This window comes from Anarhichas minor, unplaced genomic scaffold (genome assembly GCF_050575085.1).
Source record: "Anarhichas minor isolate MPS153535 unplaced genomic scaffold, ASM5057508v1 ptg000216l, whole genome shotgun sequence".
NCBI classification, from domain to species: Eukaryota; Metazoa; Chordata; class Actinopteri; order Perciformes; family Anarhichadidae; genus Anarhichas; species Anarhichas minor.
In genome coordinates, this window is record NW_027466662.1 from 45,844 (window position 1) to 66,602 (window position 20,759).

The 20,759-nt window shown below is 38.6% G+C and overlaps 4 gene segments (V, D, J or C); 1 reads left to right on the forward strand and 3 right to left on the reverse strand.

The window, feature by feature from the left end:
• Window positions 1-3,481: 3,481 nt before the first annotated feature.
• On the reverse strand, window positions 3,482-4,497 carry LOC142944370 (Ig kappa-b4 chain C region-like). The segment is given in 1 exon segment: window positions 3,482-4,497. A coding segment is annotated over 1 exon segment (264 nt).
• A 7,732-nt stretch (window positions 4,498-12,229) lies between these two features.
• LOC142944371 (Ig kappa-b4 chain C region-like) lies at window positions 12,230-13,023 on the reverse strand. The segment is given in 1 exon segment: window positions 12,230-13,023. A coding segment is annotated over 1 exon segment (264 nt).
• A 4,089-nt stretch (window positions 13,024-17,112) lies between these two features.
• LOC142944377 (Ig kappa-b4 chain C region-like) lies at window positions 17,113-18,630 on the reverse strand. The segment is given in 2 exon segments: window positions 17,113-17,665; window positions 18,475-18,630. A coding segment is annotated over 1 exon segment (264 nt).
• A 234-nt stretch (window positions 18,631-18,864) lies between these two features.
• On the forward strand, window positions 18,865-20,339 carry LOC142944379 (Ig kappa chain V region 120-like). The segment is given in 2 exon segments: window positions 18,865-19,283; window positions 19,388-20,339. Coding segments are annotated over 2 exon segments (387 nt in total).
• The last annotated feature ends 420 nt before the right edge of the window (window positions 20,340-20,759 follow it).

Sequence of the window (20,759 nt, forward strand, 5' to 3'; positions counted from 1 at the left end):
TGGGAGAGTTTATAGTCCTGAGAGTTGAACACTGGATGACTGACAGCTGTCCTTCATCACAGCAGAAGACACAGAAATCCTCCTCATCACAAACATGACTTTGATCTGCGTCCTCATCTGGACTCTCCTCTGCTGCTGCTTCACAGGTAAAGTCCAGAGAATCAAACTCCTCTCCTCTATCAACATCCGTCCCTCTGAAATGAAGCCGACTAAACCGTGACGCTGCTTTATGTGTTTGTCTCTGTGTCCTCAGAGTCCAGAGGCCAGGTCACAGTGACTCAGCCTGGAGCAGTGAGCTCTGCTGTGGGAGGCTCCGTCTCCATCACATGTAGGACCAGTCAGAAGGTTTATAACTCAGACTTTTTAGCCTGGTACCAACAGAGAGATGGAGAAACTCCTAAACTGCTTATCTATAGAGCAACTACTCGACAATCAGGGATTTCAGGTCGTTTTACAGGCAGTGGATCAAACTCTGACTTCACTCTGACCATCAGTGGAGTCCAGACTGAAGATGCAGCAGTTTACTACTGTCAGAGTTATCATCAGATCAGCAGTCAGAGGGTGTTCACACAGTGAAAAAGCGTCGTACAAAAACCTCCCTCAGTCAGAATGAACAGAAACTGAACTGACTGCTGCAGCTGGAAGCTACTGCAGAGACTGATACACTTCACTGAAGACACACACACACACACACACACACACACACACACACACACACACACACACACACACACACATGATGTACATTTTCATCAAGAGGATTCAGTATTTCACTATTGTTGCTGTAACCATTAATGAACATTAATCACAAGAAGTTCAATGGCATAAAATAATCTTGTTGTTCATCAAATTACTCTTTCCACCACAGCTTTTTATCATCTATTCATATCCTGTTATAATCACATGTTCTCATCTGATTTACCAAAGAATCAAGAAAAGCCACGAATGAAAACATTCATATTTTCTTCCTATATCTGCATGTAAATAAAACGTATGCAAAGACACAATTACTCTGACATGAAACTCAAAAACCCAACAAATATATTGAGATTAATATTCATGCTTCACCTTGAAAACATCAAATCAATCTCTTCTCAACGTCCATCCACTAACTGTTGTTGAGCCTTCAGTCACATCCTCAGCAGACGGAGTCGTCCAGTTGTCATTGAAATGTAGATTTTTAAATTCCCAACAGGAAAACTACTGAATGGACTTTGTGCTGAAATAGTTTTAATTGTAAAGCTTCAACTTTCAACCTCAACTTTTCAGTCAACGTGGACGAGAAGTTGTTAAAGTGCAGCATGAAGATCTTCAGAGAACTCACATCTACATGAACGTGAGTGAAACAAATCTGTCCAACTGGAATAGACGGTGGGCTGAAGGTGTTTTAGTGTTGGAGATCGATCTCCATCGATAGAGTAAACTATATTCATGTTTGATATTAAATTATATCATAAAGTCCAATGAAATGTGTTGGCAGATCTGGTTCATCATATAATTTAACAAGTTTATATTTGAAGTTTGATCAGGAAGTTCACGGGACAGCTCCACTTTCTGAACCAATCAGATTGTTGAATATAAAATCATTGAAAATACGAACCAATCACATACGGCTTTAATAGAACGTCTCTCGCTGAGGATGAACCATTTAAAAACTTAAAGCAGAGAGGAGCCTTCGGTCCACCGTCTAGACCTGAAGATGACTTCCATGTTTTCTGGTTCTGTCCACACGTCCAAAACTTCTGGTTGAGTTTCTCAAACAAACTATCTGAGCTCCTCAACCTCAGCCTTCCTTAAAGCCTCATCACAGCTTTACTTGGTGAAATCTCCACATTACAAACACATCAACATGTCAAACCCACATTAATATTGATATCAGTCATCACTGACCAAAGAGATCATATTACCAAACTGGAAAAACGGAACAAAACTGTCCTCAAGTCACTGGATCAGTTTACTACCAGACCATTCAATGTCCTCCACATGTAGATATGTAAATGTGTAGATCAAAGCTCTCAGCAGAGAGGAGGAAACATGATGGAGTGTTGAGGACAGCTACACTTCACTGACTCTGTGTGTTTGCATATGTGTCCTGCCTCTCTGCTCCCAGCCGTTAAGAGGCCAGTGTTGATCAGTGGCTGTCCAGGCCTTTCAGAGACACTGACACGCCGGCAGCACGATGATGATGTCACTGACTCTACTGCTGACCACCCTGGGGCTCCTTGTTCAGGGTGAGACTCTCTTCTGAACACTTTGGTTCACCACCATGATGTTCTGCTGTGATGGAGAAACAGTGAAACAAGCAGCATTGACCTTCTTCCATCTGTTCTCCATGTTAAAGAAATGAGACTCTTCTGTTTGGATGTTGATCATCTTTCTCCAAACTGGATTTGTCTCAATAACCCTTCTGCTCTTTTTCATGTTTTCCAGATTCATCAGGAGAAATCATCCTGACTCAGTCTGCTGGACCTCAGTCTGTTGTTCCAGGACAGACTGTCTCCATCACATGTAAAGCCAGTTCAACTGCTAGTATCTACCTTCACTGGTAACTTCAGAAATCTGGAGAATCTCCCAAACTTTTGATTTATTATGCTACAAATCTTCAGTCTGGGATTTCAAATCGTTTCAGTGGAAGTGGATCTGTAACTGACTTCACTTTGACCATCAGAGGAGTTCAGACTGAAGATGCAGGAGATTATTATTGTCAGCAGGGTAACAGCTGGCCGTTCACACAGTGATACACCGTCGTACAAAAACCTCCTCAGCTGAAGAGGAACTGATCTCACTCAACAGCTGCACAGAAATACAGACACTTTACGTTTGACCAACAATGAAGATATTATAACAGAATAATATCAGGAAATACTATTTATACTGTAGTATGTTTTAATGGTAATCTTGTTGAAATAGAGTATTAATTAATACAATGAAAGTCTCATCAAAGATGAGTGGAACACTAGATAAGTTAATAAAGGTAACATGAACACTAGATCTTTGGCTCTGAAATACAATATTTATTTCCGTGTGTTCTAAAGATTATTTTTCAAGTAATTCAAATACATTTTTAAATTTTTTAGATTTTCTGTTCAAGTCAAACATTTAACTTTTCCAACAAAAATAAACACATTGAGTTTGTTTTAATGATGTCGTGTTCATAGTAAAACACATCTTATGTTATATTTATGTTACACTGCTGATACTGATACGATGATGATATAATATGCTGATGACATCATACTTCATAATTCAAATTCAATGATAGGGTCACAGTAACCTCAAAGTATTGATCATCAAATTAGTTTTTTTTAAATATACAAACAATATTAAACACAACATTATAGTATTATTACATTATTTCTGAAGAAATGTCCAAACCATTTAAAACATTAGACTCAGTTGTGTTGAATGTTTCCAGAATTAATGGAACTATAAAAACAATAATATCTGTTTCTTTTTCAATAACATGCATGAAAACAAGTAATTTGATGAAATGTTCTTTATTGTGGTAAAATAATGAAAATAAGCAAAAAAAAAACTGTGTTCATCATATAAAACAACATTGAACATGACATTATATTAACTTGAATTTGCCGTCTTAAGAAATTGGCAGAAAGTTTTTGAATTTTAAAACTCAATCTTTCTAGATTTTATTGAACTATTGAAACAGCATCATCTGTTTTTTTCATAAAAATATACATTAAAACAATTAATTTGATGAAAAGTTCTTTATTATTTTAAATCAACCTAAATTACAGCAACACAACTTTATCAATGCAACATGTACTGAGACAGTGAGTGAGTGAAAGAAAGAGATGAACAGACATAAAGAGTTACAGAGTGCAGACTGAGATCAGTATCAGAGTGAAACCAGCAGCAGAGTCCCAGTGAGTCAGGTCAGGACTGGGAACACTGGTCTCTCCTCAGTGTCTCTGAGAGCGGAGTCTGGGAGCCCTGGGTGGCCTCACAGGTCACAGAGCCCACCTTCCTCCACTGGTCTGCAGGGAGCCTCAGGGTGCTGCTCCAGCTGTAGTGGCCGTCCTTCTCCAGCACCCCGGGGCTCCTGCTCTCCTCCCAGCTGCTGCTGCTGCTGCTGCTGCTGCCGTCCACCTTCCAGGCCAGACTCCAGTCTGAGGGGAAGCCCTTGTTGGCCAGGCACATGAGCGTGGCCTTCCCCTGCTGCAGCTCCTCACTGGAGGGGGGCAGCACCGTCAGGGTGGGAGGGACATCACCTAGGAGACACCAATCAGCTTAGAGGACAGGGACCACACAGCTGTCAATCAAACACCAGACACGTGGACACCTTCACTGTGAGAGAGTTGATTTCCTCCTTTAAGGAGTTTCTGTCAGATGTTCTTTCTGCTCCACCAGTCACTCACTCACACATTGTTTCACTTCCCTTTAAGAAGCCTCTCATGCATATCAGCACAGAGAGAGTCATCATACAGAATGAGCTGAAATATATCAAACTACACTGGAGATAAAACATCAATATGTGGACAAATATTAAAGCTTAATCATCAGAAACCTTAACTAAACATTACTTATAAATATTCAGTGGAAACATTTCTGAAACGTTCTTCATGTGGATGTCAGTCATCAATAAAAACTGTTCAAAGATTTAAACATTTGGAAACAATATTTTACACAATGAAGAAGTTTTGCACATTTTCAAATATCTTTATCTTCAATTAGATCAATTCAGTTTGAATCATTCTGATTCTATATTAGTTTTAAAACAGTTTTAATTGAGGTTGAAATAAACCAAAACTTTTTAAACATTTATAGAAGTTTTATCTGTTTTACATTTCCAGCTGTTTAAGTTCCAGTAGGAGAGGAATGAGTAAATACATGTTTAGTAAAGCTGCTCTGAGTTAGTCTCCATGATAAAGGAGCAGAAATAAACACATGAATCCTAAAAGTGTACGATTAAAACAAGATGTATTCATCTGCCTCAAACATCCAAAAACTACATTTAAAACATTACTTTAGAATAATTAGTTTAGTATTATTGTGCAGAAACTTACTTCCAACATCCAGTCTGGTTCCTCCACCAAAAGTCCACCACAGTGATACAAAGTCATTGAGCCGCCGTACAAAAACCTCTCACTGTAGAGAGACACGCTCTCTGACTCTGACACAAACAAACTCAACAAACACATTCACAGTTTACACATTGCATTTAATAAATGGTTGAATTACTAAAAACGGATTCAGAAATGATACATATGTATTTAACAATTTATTTTAGAAATGTTAGACATCTATGAGCAATATTAACTTGACTTTCACCAAAATCAATTGATGATTGATCAAGATATTCCTGAAGAAAAACTCTCCAACAAATCCTGACAAATGTAAATAATAATCATAAACTCATGTTTATTTTATACTATAATAAATTAAAAACACTATTGTTGTTTAAATCCGTCCCACAGTGATGTTGATGTGTGTTGTAGTGAATTAGGGAGATTTTACAAAACATTCCAGAAGAAAATGTTTCCATCAAACTCAAAGCAAAGACTCTTATAAATGAGCACTGACACATTCCTGATCAATACTCTGATGAAGTGATTGATCCATTGATAAACAGCATCATCACAGTAATCCAAGTCCCTGTTGGAGTCAGTCAGAGCATTTCCATAGAGAGCCACTTTGCATCAGCAGCACCATGCTCCAGTGCTCTGGGAGAGTTTATAGTCCTGAGAGTTGAACACTGGATGACTGACAGCTGTCCTTCATCACAGCAGAAGACACAGAAATCCTCCTCATCACAAACATGACTTTGATCTGCGTCCTCATCTGGACTCTCCTCTGCTGCTGCTTCACAGGTAAAGTCCAGAGAATCAAACTCCTCTCCTCTATCAACATCCGTCCCTCTGAAATGAAGCCGACTAAACCGTGACGCTGCTTTATGTGTTTGTCTCTGTGTCCTCAGAGTCCAGAGGCCAGGTCACAGTGACTCAGCCTGGAGCAGTGAGCTCTGCTGTGGGAGGCTCCGTCTCCATCACATGTAGGACCAGTCAGAAGGTTTATGTGTATAGCTCATATCACGTTTTAGCCTGGTACCAACATAGAGATGGAGAAGCTCCTAAACTGCTCATTTACTATGCTAGCACTCGACAATCAGGGATTTCAGGTCGTTTTACAGGCAGTGGATCAAACTCTGACTTCACTCTGACCATCAGTGGAGTCCAGACTGAAGATGCAGCAGTTTACTACTGTCAGAGTTTACATCAGATCAGCAGTCAGAGTGTGTTCACACAGTGAAAAAGCGTCGTACAAAAACCTCCCTCAGTCAGAATGAACAGAAACTGAACTGACTGCTGCAGCTGGAAGCTACTGCAGAGACTGATACACTTCACTGAACACACACACACACACACACACACACACACACACACACACACACACACACACACACACACACACACACACACACACACACACACACACACACACACACACACACACACACACACACACACACACACACACACACACACACACACACGAACATTTATCACAAGAAGTTAAATGACATAAAATAATCTTGGTGTTCATCAAATTACTCTTTCCACCACAGCTTTTCATCATCCATTCATATCCTGTTATAGTCACATCTGATTTACCAAAGAACCAAGAAAAGCCAACCTGAAAACATTCATATTTTCTTCCTATATCTGTATATGAAACGTATGCAAAGACACAATTACTCTGACATGAAACTCAAAAACCCAACAAATACATTGAGATTAATATTCATTCTTCACCTTGAAAACATCAAATCAATCTCTCTCAACGTCCATCCACTAACTGTTGTTGAGCCTTCAGTCACATCCTCAGCAGACGGAGTCGTCCAGTTGTCATTGAAATGTAGATTTTTAAATTCCCAACAGGAAAACTACTGAATGGACTTTGTGCTGAAATAGTTTTAATTGTAAAGCTTCAACTTTCAACCTCAACTTTTCAGTCAACGTGGACGAGAAGTTGTTAAAGTGCAGCATGAAGATCTTCAGAGAACTCACATCTACATGAACGTGAGTGAAACAAATCTGTCCAACTGGAATAGACGGTGGGCTGAAGGTGTTTTAGTGTTAGAGATCGATCTCCATCGATAGAGTAAACTATATTCATGTTTGATATTGAATTCTATCATATCATAAACAATTCAAACCCACATTAATATTGATATCAGTCATCACTGACCAAAGAGATCATATTACCAAACTGGAAAGACGGAACAAAACTGTCCTCAAGTCACTGGATCAGTTTACTACCAGACCATTCAATGTCCTCCACATGTAGATATGTAAATGTGTAGATCAAAGCTCTCAGCAGAGAGGAGGAAACATGATGGAGTGTTGAGGACAGCTACACTTCACTGACTCTGTGTGTTTGCATATGTGTCCTGCCTCTCTGCTCCCAGCCGTTAAGAGGCCAGTGTTGATCAGTGGCTGTCCAGGCCTTTCAGAGACACTGACACGCCGGCAGCACGATGATGATGTCACTGACTCTACTGCTGACCACCCTGGGGCTCCTTGTTCAGGGTGAGACTCTCTTCTGAACACTTTGGTTCACCACCATGATGTTCTGCTGTGATGGAGAAACAGTGAAACAAGCAGCATTGACCTTCTTCCATCTGTTCTCCATGTTAAAGAAATGAGACTCTTCTGTTTGGATGTTGATCATCTTTCTCCAAACTGGATTTGTCTCAATAACCCTTCTGCTCTTTTTCATGTTTTCCAGATTCATCAGGAGAAATCATCCTGACTCAGTCTGCTGGACCTCAGTCTGTTGTTCCAGGACAGACTGTCTCCATCACATGTAAAGCCAGTTCAACTGCTCGTATCTACCTTCACTGGTACCTTCAGAAATCTGGAGAATCTCCTAAACTCCTAATTTATAATGCTCAATCCCGTCATACTGGAGTTTCAAATCGTTTCAGTGGAAGTGGATCTGTAACTGACTTCACTTTGACCATCAGTAGAGTTCAGACTGAAGATGCAGGAGATTATTATTGTCAGCAGGGTAGCAGCTTCCCGTTCACACAGTGATACACCGTCGTACAAAAACCTCCTCAGCTAAAGAGAAACTGATCTCACTCAACAGCTGCATTGAAGTACCGACACTTTATGATTCACTGACAATGAAGACGATATAACAGAATAATGTCAGGAAATACTTTTTATACTATAGTAAGTAATAATAGTATTTTTTTTTTAATACGGGTGTTAATCAATATATTTAAAGTCTGATCAACAATGAGCTGAAGAGTAGATAAGTTAATAAAGGTAACATGAACACTAGATACTTGCCTCTGAAATACAATATTTACTTTCATTTTTTTTAAGGATTATTTTTCAAGTAATTCAAATTTAATTTTAAATGTGATAAATATTCAAGTCAAACAGTTAAGTTTCCAACAAACCTAAACACATTGTGTGTTTGAATGATCTTGTGTTCATAGTGAAACACTTAAGCTAAGTTATATTTTGATCACACTGCTGATACTGATACTGTAGTGACTGATTCCTGTAACTAGCCACTCGGCTGGGTGCGGGAGAAGATTGTGTTTTCGTACTCGCTTCGACATAAAGATACCAGGCTTTGCGTATCTTTGGGTGAGGTTCCCATTTAATTAGAGTTCACAATTGACAATAGAACTTGATATCACTTAGAGTTAGAGTTAGAGTTATTTATTTTGCACAATTCAAACAACAAAATTTAAAATAATCAAACACAACAGAGATAAATGAATATCACAGTGCAGGAAGAGACAGAAAGCCAACTGGGCTTATTTGAAGCCTCCACCTATATAATATTAAAATTTTACAAAATTACAAAGATAAAATTTAATATGCATAAGACATTACACTACAACAAAACAAACAAAGAAAGAAAAGAAAACAAATAATGTAATTGTGTCGAGTGTGTGTGAGCATGTGTAATATAACAGCTAAAACAAGAAAGACATGAACACTAATACATAAAAAAAACTGTTACAAAACAGCAATTCGATTTTCTTTTAGGCATCTTTTAAAACATTTTATCGAGGGACATTTTTTTGTTCATTTTTTTGATATTCAAAGATAGTTTATTTAATCTGAACCATGTAGCATAGGCAGTTAAACCAGCATTAGCTTTCATAATCAGAGAATTGAAATTTGAATGAGAGAGAACTAGGGTTGTGTCATCTGCAAACATTATCGGAAAAGGCTTTTTGACACATTAGACAAATCATTAATATAAATAAGGAATAATAATGGTCAAAGAATGGACCCCTGTGGAACCCCACATATTAGTCTGGCTGTGTTTGAATAACAACCTTTAACACAAACAAACTGTCTTCTGTTGGAGACATAATTTTTTAGCCATTTGTATGCAATGTCATGGAAACCATATTTATGCAGCTTTTCCAATAAAATATTATGGTTTACTGTATCGAAGGCTTTGGAAAGGTCTATAAAAATACTGCAAGTAAATTCCTTATTGTTATGTGCAGAGATAACTTTATCAACAAGGTAAAGTAAAGCCATATAAGTTGAGTGATTTTTACAGAAACCATACTGGTGTTTGTAAAGAATTGAATTAGACTGTACATGAAACAATCTTTTTGTGTACAATTGTTTCTAGTATTTTTGAAAAACAAGGCAATATAGATCTGGGTCTATAGTTGTTAAAACAAAGTGGGTTTTCTGCTTTAAACAAAGGAATAACTTTGGCAATTTTTAAATCCTCTGGCACAACACCTGTTTTCAAAGACAAGGTGAAAATGTGAACAAGTGGCTGCAATATTGACTGTTTCACCTGTTTGACAAGAAATGCAGAAATGTTGTCATGGCCAGCCGAAGATGTTTTGATATCATCAATTATATCACTTATTTCTTGAATATTTGGGGGCATAAAATTAGAGATAATAGGGACATTTGTTGGAATAAAATCCAGTGGATTCCCATGACAAGCCGGAATATTGTTAGCTAATTCATGACCAATATTTACAAAGAATTCATTACATTTTTGAGCGATATCAAATGGCTCGTCAAGAGAATTGTCACCATCCAAAAAGACTGAAGGAAGCTCTGGGGTCGTCTTTTATCTTTGCAGCAGTTGATTTATTACTTTCCATGTGTTTTTTATATCTTTTGAGCACTTCATAAATGTTTCACTGTAATATTTCTTTTTTGTAGATCTAATGATATGGGTATAATTATTTCTACAGGATTTATAAGCCCCATGAGTAAGAGGCGTGGGATTTGAAACATATTTTCTGTAGAGTTTATTTTTTTTCCTCAGCAACTTCAGTAAATGTGTTGTGAACCGGTTCTTACTAACTTGACTGCTTTTCTTGGTGGAACTACAAATTGGAAAACAATCATTGAAACTAAGGTTAATAACTTTCATAAACTTCTGATATGCCAAATCAGCGTTATTTTCCACATATAGATCATCCAATGAAATACTGGTAAGAATATCTTTAAATTTTGAAATATTTGATTTGCTCATAATTCTTTTCTGCATAATTTTCTTAGTATGTTTAGCTCTCTTAGTCTTGATTAAAGAGTACTGGAAAATGGGAAAATGATCTGACAAGTCGGAATACAAGACTCCAGATTTGGTTCCTTCACTCAAAGAATTGGTTAAGATGTTATCAATCAAAGTCACTGAATTTTCTGTAACTCTTGTTGCTTTATGAATAAGAGGGAAAAAGTAACTAGAGTAAAGAATATTGAGAAAATCCCCAGTAGAAGTATGTAGTCGATTTTTTAAAAGGTTTATATTGAAATCTCCTAAAAGGTAACAAAGTTTATCCTCATTGTTTATCAGGTCAAGAGAACAGCCCAGACTGTCATTGAAAACTTTGATATCAGAGTCAGGTGGGCGATAAATAGCACCAATAATAACATTCTTTACACCAGAGACACCAGAGAGCTCTAAAAAAACAGATTCCACCTCATCCCTCTCTGACTTCAGCGTGAGATCATCCCTAATTTTGAATTCATAGTCACCGTGAATAAACAGAGATACTCCACCTCCAGATCTATTCTCTCTTACATAGTGAACTGAATTGTATTTTGGTATTTTAAAGATTTCTCTTGAGTCCTCAGTAAGCCATGTTTCTGACAGGGCAATAACTGATAACTTTCCCTGGTTTTGGGATGGACAATAAGTTTGTCGTATCTCAAATATGCAATGTCATACTTAGCTTCCTGGTCTCCCTCTGGTGTGTCTGGCTTGCGGTAAAAACCGTGCAATCTCCCCGTCACCCATGCATCATCACCTGTCTGTTGCACCTGTGCCCCATTTATTAATTACCTGCCACACTAACCCACACTGCCACCTGTGGTCAACCTGAGGTAGGCTCCCAATATACATTTATAATACCCAGACCTAACTAATGGCTCCTACAGATACTATTGTGATATAATGCTGAAGATATCCTACTTCATTATTGTGATTTAACTTAAACTTCTCAGACGTTGTAGTTCATTCTGATTCATTGTACTTTCTGGACACTTCTAAAACCGTGTTTCTACCAATAACACACTTTATTTGTGATACACCAGAATCATAATCAGCTTTATTGGCCATGTACGCGTACAATTTGACCCCGGTTTTTCGTTGACCTCCACGTACATACATAGAATTTATAATTAAATATAAACATTTAACGACTATGTAAAAAATAAATATAAATATGAATCCAAACAGTATATATATTTATATATGAACATAACCGTATACAACAATATAACAATAGTGTCAATGGAGTTAAGGTGATAGTGCAGTATGACTGATTAATTGTTCATGAGTGTGACGGCCAGCGGTAAGAAGCTGTTCCTGTGTCTGGTGGTTTGGGCGTATACATACAGTACACCGGATTTTCCTTGAAATATTTAAATAATCAGCTTAGTTATGAAAAACATGAATTAGCAAATAGTGTAATGAAGCAGATTCTGATGTCACAAACGCTTTAAGGAATCTGGAATAAAGGTTGAATTTACTTCTATCATGTCTGGGTAACAATAACTTAAATAGTGATTATCTCACTTTATTTTTCTAAATATGAAAACTATCAAACAACATTATACTAATATTATATTATTTCTTTACACATTTCCAAGGAATTATAAAATCTCAAGACTCAGTTGAGTTAACTGTTTCTAGATTTGTTGGAACTTTTAAGACTTTTAAGACTTTATTTTAAAATAACATACATGATAACAATGAATTTGATGAAAAGTTATTTATTGTGTTGAAATAATCAAAATTAGCATCAAAACTGTATCAATGAAATGAAATGTACTGAGACAGTGAGTGAAAGAAAGAAAGAGATGAACAGAGTTACAGAGTGCAGACTGAGATCAGTATCAGAGTGAAACCAGCAGCAGAGTCCCAGTGAGTCAGGTCAGGACTGGGAACACTGGTCTCTCCTCAGTGTCTCTGAGAGCGGAGTCTGGGAGCCCTGGGTGGCCTCACAGGTCACAGAGCCCACCTTCCTCCACTGGTCTGCAGGGAGCCTCAGGGTGCTGCTCCAGCTGTAGTGGCCGTCCTTCTCCAGCACCCCGGGGCTCCTGCTCTCCTCCCAGCTGCTGCTGCTGCTGCTGCTGCTGCCGTCCACCTTCCAGGCCAGACTCCAGTCTGAGGGGAAGCCCTTGTTGGCCAGGCACATGAGCGTGGCCTTCCCCTGCTGCAGCTCCTCACTGGAGGGGGGCAGCACCGTCAGGGTGGGAGGGACATCACCTAGGAGACACCAATCAGCTTAGAGGACAGGGACCACACAGCTGTCAATCAAACACCAGACACGTGGACACCTTCACTGTGAGAGAGTTGATTTCCTCCTTTAAGGAGTTTCTGTCAGATGTTCTTTCTGCTCCACCAGTCACTCACTCACACATTGTTTCACTTCCCTTTAAGAAGCCTCTCATGCATATCAGCACAGAGAGAGTCATCATACAGAATGAGCTGAAATATATCAAACTACACTGGAGATAAAACATCAATATGTGGACAAATATTAAATCTTTATCATCAGAAACATTAACTAAACATTACTTATAAATATTTAGTGGAAACATTTACAAGTACAGAAAATGAAGTGACTACAATCAAACGTTCTTCATGTGGATGTCAGTCATCAATAAAAACTGTTCAAAAACTTTCAAATTTTGAAACAATATTTGACACAATGAAGAAGTTTTGCACATTTTCAAATATCTTCATCTTCACTCGGTTCAATTAATTCTGAATCATTCTGATTCTGAATTAATTTAAAAATAGTTTTAATTAAGGTCGAAATAAAAAAACTTTAAAAACATTTGTAGAAGTTTTATCTTTTTTACATTTCCAGCTGTTTAAGTTCCAGTAGGAGAGGAATGAGTAAACACATGTTTAGTAAAGCTGCTCTGAGTTAGTCTCCATGATAAAGGAGCAGAAATAAACACATGAATCCTAAAAGTGTACGATTAAAACAAGATGTATTCATCTGCCTCAAACATCCACAAACTACATTTAAAACATTACTTTAGAATAATTAGTTTAGTATTATTGTGCAGAAACTTACTTCCAACATCCAGTCTGGTTCCTCCACCAAAAGTCAACCACAGTGATACAAAGTCATTGAGCCGCCGTACAAAAACCTCTCACTGTAGAGAGACACGCTCTCTGACTCTGACACCAACAAACTCAACAAACACATTCACAGTTTACACATTGCATTTAATAAATGGTTAAATTACTAAAAACTGGTTCAGAAATGATACATATGTATTTAACAATTTATTTTAGAAATGTTAGACATCTATGAGCAATATTAACTTGACTTTCACCAAAATTAATTGATGATTGATCAAGATATTCCTGAAGAAAAACTCTCCAACAAATCCTGACAAATGTAAATAATAATCATAAACTCATATTTATTTTATACTATAATAAATTAAAAACACTATTGTTGTTTAAATCCGTCCCACAGTGATGTTGATGTGTGTTGTAGTGAATTAGGGAGATTTTACAAAACATTCCAGAAGAAAATGTTTCCATCAAACTCAAAGCAAAGACTCTTATAAATGAGCACTGACACATTCCTGATCAATACTCTGATGAAGTGATTGATCCATTGATAAACAGCATCATCACAGTAATCCAAGTCCCTGTTGGAGTCAGTCAGAGCATTTCCATAGAGAGCCACTTTGCATCAGCAGCACCATGCTCCAGTGCTCTGGGAGAGTTTATAGTCCTGAGAGTTGAACACTGGATGACTGACAGCTGTCCTTCATCACAGCAGAAGACACAGAAATCCTCCTCATCACAAACATGACTTTGATCTGCGTCCTCATCTGGACTCTCCTCTGCTGCTGCTTCACAGGTAAAGTCCAGAGAATCAAACTCCTCTCCTCTATCAACATCCGTCCCTCTGAAATGAAGCCGACTAAACCGTGACGCTGCTTTATGTGTTTGTCTCTGTGTCCTCAGAGTCCAGAGGCCAGGTCACAGTGACTCAGCCTGGAGCAGTGAGCTCTGCTGTGGGAGGCTCCGTCTCCATCACATGTAGGACCAGTCAGAATGTTTATAGCAATAACTATTTAGCCTGGTACCAACAGAGAGATGGAGAAACTCCTAAACTGCTTATCTATGGAGCAACTACTCGACAATAAGGGATTCCAGGTCGTTTTACAGGCAGTGGATCAAACTCTGACTTCACTCTGACCATCAGTGGAGTCCAGACTGAAGATGCAGCAGTTTACTACTGTCAGAGTTTACATCAGATCAACAGTCAGTGGGTGTTCACACAGTGAAAAACCGTCGTACAAAAACCTCCCTCAGTCAGAATGAACAGAAACTGAACTGACTGCTGCAGCTGGAAGCTACTGCAGAGACTGATACACTTCACTGAAGACACACACACACACACACACACACACACACACGCACACACACACACACACACACACACACACACACACACACACACACACACACACACTTGAGAAGATGACTCTTCTTCACCTCTATCTTTAACAGCATATTTATCGACATAACAAAAGACTTTTTAAACATGAAGATGAATTATCTCCACTTGACTTTGCATTTCATAATGAACACTTTGCATCTTTTTTGTCAGAAAGTAATCAAGAAAAGCTTCATATGTAGCACCGTTTTAGCCCAGACTACATTTGACCTTTTTATTAAAATATAATGTTAGGATTTGGAGAACAGGTAGCAGGATCAGGACCCAACACAGATACAGATGAGGAGGAAGATGGAACAATTCAATGCTTTGTTTGAAATGGCTTACAGGCATGGTCTGCTGTTTAACAGTCTCTGTTGCTTAGGAAGGTTCCTAATTAAGTGAAATAAACCTGAATTATCTAAGTGGCAGCCATGATAAAAGCAGGTCTAAATCTCTAAATACTAAGGAACTGTGCTTCAATGTTTCCTTTCTCATGTCCCTGAGCATAGAAAACACTGGACCGTCATGATTTACCAAAGGAAAAGAGATAATAACATCCAACAATTCCACTACGGCAGCAACATTTACCAAAATTCACCATTCAGCCTTCAATAACATCATCTGTTACTGTTGAATTGCACATTATGCATAAATAGGAAACATCCCTTTAGGAGGAGGGATTCTATTTTGGACAAGAATCCTGAGTTGAATTCTACAACATTCAGATTTGTCACTCTACACATTTTTAATGTTTCATAAATAAAGTTGTTTAAAAACTAAATATGAATCCACTGTAGCAGAGTGAAGGTGCAGTTGGAATTTATTTGCACCGTGGTTGTTTTTTCAACTCTTTCAATAACTTTGTGACATTTTCCATCAAAGGAAAAGTGGTTTAGAATAAATATAGGACGTCAGTTTGTTTTACTATTCAGCTGCTGCTATGGAGTCCAAAAGGAAGGAAAGAAACAGCAGGTGGGAAACAGGCAGCAAAACTCCAAACGAATGATACAACAAAGACAAGGAACAAAGAAACTGGGCTGGTATGAACAGTGAATGACTGATGGGGAAGTGGGAACAGGTGAGCAGGAGGTCTGGTGGGTGCAGGGCTAACGAGGGGTCAAACTAATCAGGGCGGGGCCGATAATCAAAACTGGCGGGAAAAAATACAAAGGCAGGAAGTGAAGTGATCTGAAACGGTAGGAGAGGTGGAATACTACACATGGATGACATGAATGAATCAAAGGAAGAACATGGAGCATGGCAGATTATGACATGTAAAAGCAAAACACATCAAATACACACACAATGTAAGAATGCACCAAAAGAAGGAAGGTCCCTCTTAACATGTGTCTTTAGCTGCTTTCTACCACAACTTCCTCAAATCTTTAGTCTAACACTTCCACAGTTTTGGAGCCAGAGCCACAAAGGCACCTTTAAGCCTTTAGAGATGGAAACACAACAAGCTCTGATCATAGCAGGACAGATGTAGAGGAGATCATGCAGGACAAACTCACAGCTTCGCTTCCAATGGCTTCCTTTCATCCTTTAAAACCAGCTAAACACTGTTAGGCTGCATCGAGACAATTATCAGATGTGACGTGAACATAATCCCTTTAGTTCTTCTAAAAATCATCACCTAAAGTTATGAAATATTGGTGATCTGACCCAGTGATCAACCCAGTCTCCTGTGATCTCATGGATCATTTCCACACACACAGACTGTGTTGTCATCGCTTTCATTCAAACATTTTGTTGAATCAATTCTCTTTCATATGACGCTGATGATATCCCGCTTTCTATTTCTAATCTATTTTCTTTAATGTATTCAGATATTTAAAAAAATGAAACCAATTAAGTTAAATTCTTACAACACATGCGTCATAATCAAGAGCAGACTCCAGTGGTGTGAGACGATGTAGTTGTTTTCCATCACAATGCTTTTAATGATGTGTCGTTACCAAAGTTAATTCATAACAAAACAAACCTGAAACAACCATGGAGAACATGTTCCCCTTAAAGTATGAAGAAGTGAATATAAAATAAGGATATTGTTGTAATTATTAAGGCTTCATCCTTTATTGTGATTAGTATTCCTGATATAAAATATATGTCACAGAAATAAGTCATGTCTGGTCTATTAATAAAGAGCACAAAGACATTACTATTTGATGACATTTTTATTGTTTTGAACAATTAAAACAAACAATAATACAAAAAGCAAGAAACCATTATGTTGAAACATTTAATGAGGAACAGAGAGAAAGAGAGAGAGAGAGAGAGAGAGAGAGAGAGAGAGAGAGAGAGAGAGAGAGAGAGAGAGAGAGAGTTACAGACTGAGATCAGTATCAGAGTGAAACCAGCAGCAGAGTCCCAGTGAGTCAGGTCAGGACTGGGAACACTGGTCTCTCCTCAGTGTCTCTGAGAGCGGAGTCTGGGAGCCCTGGGTGGCCTCACAGGTCACAGAGCCCACCTTCCTCCACTGGTCTGCAGGGAGCCTCAGGGTGCTGCTCCAGCTGTAGTGGCCGTCCTTCTCCAGCACCCCGGGGCTCCTGCTCTCCTCCCAGCTGCTGCTGCTGCTGCTGCTGCTGCCGTCCACCTTCCAGGCCAGACTCCAGTCTGAGGGGAAGCCCTTGTTGGCCAGGCACATGAGCGTGGCCTGCTGCAGCTCCTCACTGGAGGGGGGCAGCACCGTCAGGGTGGGGACGACTCGACCCACTGCAGAGAGAGATTCATGAAGTTCATGAGGCTACTAGTTCTGTTGGTCTTCCTCAGATCGGATCAAACTGATCTCAAACGTTTCACTTCCCTCTCTGAGCTCATGAACCATGACAACAGACAGGCATCACTGCTGAACCATGACAACAGACAGGTTTCAGTACTGAAGATACAACATATAAACTGACCTTCTTTTACGAAGCTTTCTGAGTTTCACACTTCAAAATATCACGATAAAAATGAAGAATGTGAGGCTTTTATAGTATTAAGTATCTTAAGTATTTCTAGTTTCAAGCCAACACCTCATACATGATGACATGTGTTTTCTTCATGTGAGCAGGAATCATCACTGAACAGTCTGCTTCATTACTGACACATAACTAATATTGTTAACTGCTGAAATACTCTTTCAAACTCTTACGACATGTTTATTAGCTTTAAATCATCAGTCTGGGAGAAAAAGTCAGAACCACATTAAACACTGAACTAACAATAAATAATTACTATTCATTCTTTAGCCGTAATATCAAAACTTTAACTTTTAAAATTATTTTCTTCATGAAAAGTAATGCAGAGTAGTTACAGTGAAATTATGATAATGAATCAACTTAAAGTTAAAAGTTTTGTGCAACAACATTATTCATCAGAGTGGATTTTCATCGAGCTATCGACACTGAAGACTTCAAGAATTGTTACAAATATATAAGATTTTAAATATCAGAGGAAATATTACAGTAAGCTCTACAGCTATGACATTCAAACATAATACATGTGTAATGTAAGTTATTAAGGGAGTCGATCGTACTTACAGTTAACATCCAGTCTGGTTCCTCCACCGAACGTGTACCACAGTGATACAAAGTCATTGAGCCGCCGTACAAAAACCTCTCACTGTAGAGAGACACGCTCTCTGACTCTGACACCAACAAACTCAACAAACACATTCACAGTTTACACATTGCATTTAATAAATGGTTAAATTACTAAAAACGGATTCAGAAATGATACATATGTATTTAACAATTTATTTTAGAAATGTTAGACATCTATGAGCAATATTAACTTGACTTTCACCAAAATCAATTGACAATTGATCAAGATATTCCTGAAGAAAAACTCTCCAACAAATCCTGACAAATGTAAATAATTATCATAAACTCATGTTTATTTTATACCATAATAAATTAAAAACAATATTTGTGTTTAAATCCGTCCCACAGTGATGTTGATGTGTGTTGTAGTGAATTAGGGAGATTTTACAAAACATTCCAGAAGAAAATGTTTCCATCAAACTCAAAGCAAAGACTCTTATAAATGAGCACTGACACATTCCTGATCAATACTCTGATGAAGTGATTGATCCATTGATAAACAGCATCATCACAGTAATCCAAGTCCCTGTTGGAGTCAGTCAGAGCATTTCCATAGAGAGCCACTTTGCATCAGCAGCACCATGCTCCAGTGCTCTGGGAGAGTTTATAGTCCTGAGAGTTGAACACTGGATGACTGACAGCTGTCCTTCATCACAGCAGAAGACACAGAAATCCTCCTCATCACAAACATGACTTTGATCTGCGTCCTCATCTGGACTCTTCTCTGCTGCTGCTTCACAGGTAAAGTCCAGAGAATCAAACTCCTCTCCTCTATGAACATCCGTCCCTCTGAAATGAAGCCGACTAAACCGTGACGCTGCTTTATGTGTTTGTCTCTGTGTCCTCAGAGTCCAGAGGCCAGGTCACAGTGACTCAGCCTGGAGCAGTGAGCTCTGCTGTGGGAGGCTCCGTCTCCATCACATGTAGGACCAGTCAGAAGGTTTATGTGTATAGCTCATATCACGTTTTAGCCTGGTACCAACAGAGAGATGGAGAAGCTCCTAAACTGCTCATTTACTATGCTAGCACTCGACAATCAGGGATTTCAGGTCGTTTTACAGGCAGTGGATCAAACTCTGACTTCACTCTGACCATCAGTGGAGTCCAGACTGAAGATGCAGCAGTTTACTACTGTCAGAGTTTACATCAGATCAGCAGTCAGTGGGTGTTCACACAGTGAAAAACCGTCATACAAAAACCTCCCTCAGTCAGAATGAACAGAAACTGAACTGACTGCTGCAGCTGGAAGCTACTGCAGAGACTGATACACTTCACTGAAGACACACACACACACACACACACACACACACACACACACACACACACACACACACACACACACACACACACACACACACACACACACACACACACACACACACACACACACACACACACACACACACACACACACACACACACACACACGAACATTTATCACAAGAAGTTAAATGACATAAAATAATCTTGGTGTTCATCAAATTACTCTTTCCACCACAGCTTTTCATCATCCATTCATATCCTGTTATAGTCACATCTGATTTACCAAAGAACCAAGAAAAGCCAACCTGAAAACATTCATATTTTCTTCCTATATCTGTATATGAAACGTATGCAAAGACACAATTACTCTGACATGAAACTCAAAAACCCAACAAATACATTGAGATTAATGTTCATTCTTCACCTTGAAAACATCAAATCAATCTCTCTCAACGTCCATCCACTAACTGTTGTTGAGCCTTCAGTCACATCCTCAGCAGACGGAGTCGTCCAGTTGTCATTGAAATGTAGATTTTTAAATTCCCAACTGGAAAACTACTGAATGGACTTTGTGCTGAAATAGTTTTAATTGTAAAGCTTCAACTTTCAACCTCAACTTTTCAGTCAACGTGGACGAGAAGTTGTTAAAGTGCAGCATGAAGATCTTCAGAGAACTCACATCTACATGAAGTTGAGTGAAACAAATCTGTCCAACTGGAATAGACGGTGGGCTGAAGGTGTTTTAGTGTTAGAGATCGATCTCCATCGATAGAGTAAACTATATCCATGTTTGATATTGAATTCTATCATATCATAAACAATTCAAACCCACATTAATATTGATATCAGTCATCACTGACCAAAGAGATCATATTACCAAACTGGAAAGACGGAACAAAACTGTCCTCAAGTCACTGGATCAGTTTACTACCAGACCATTCAATGTCCTCCACATGTAG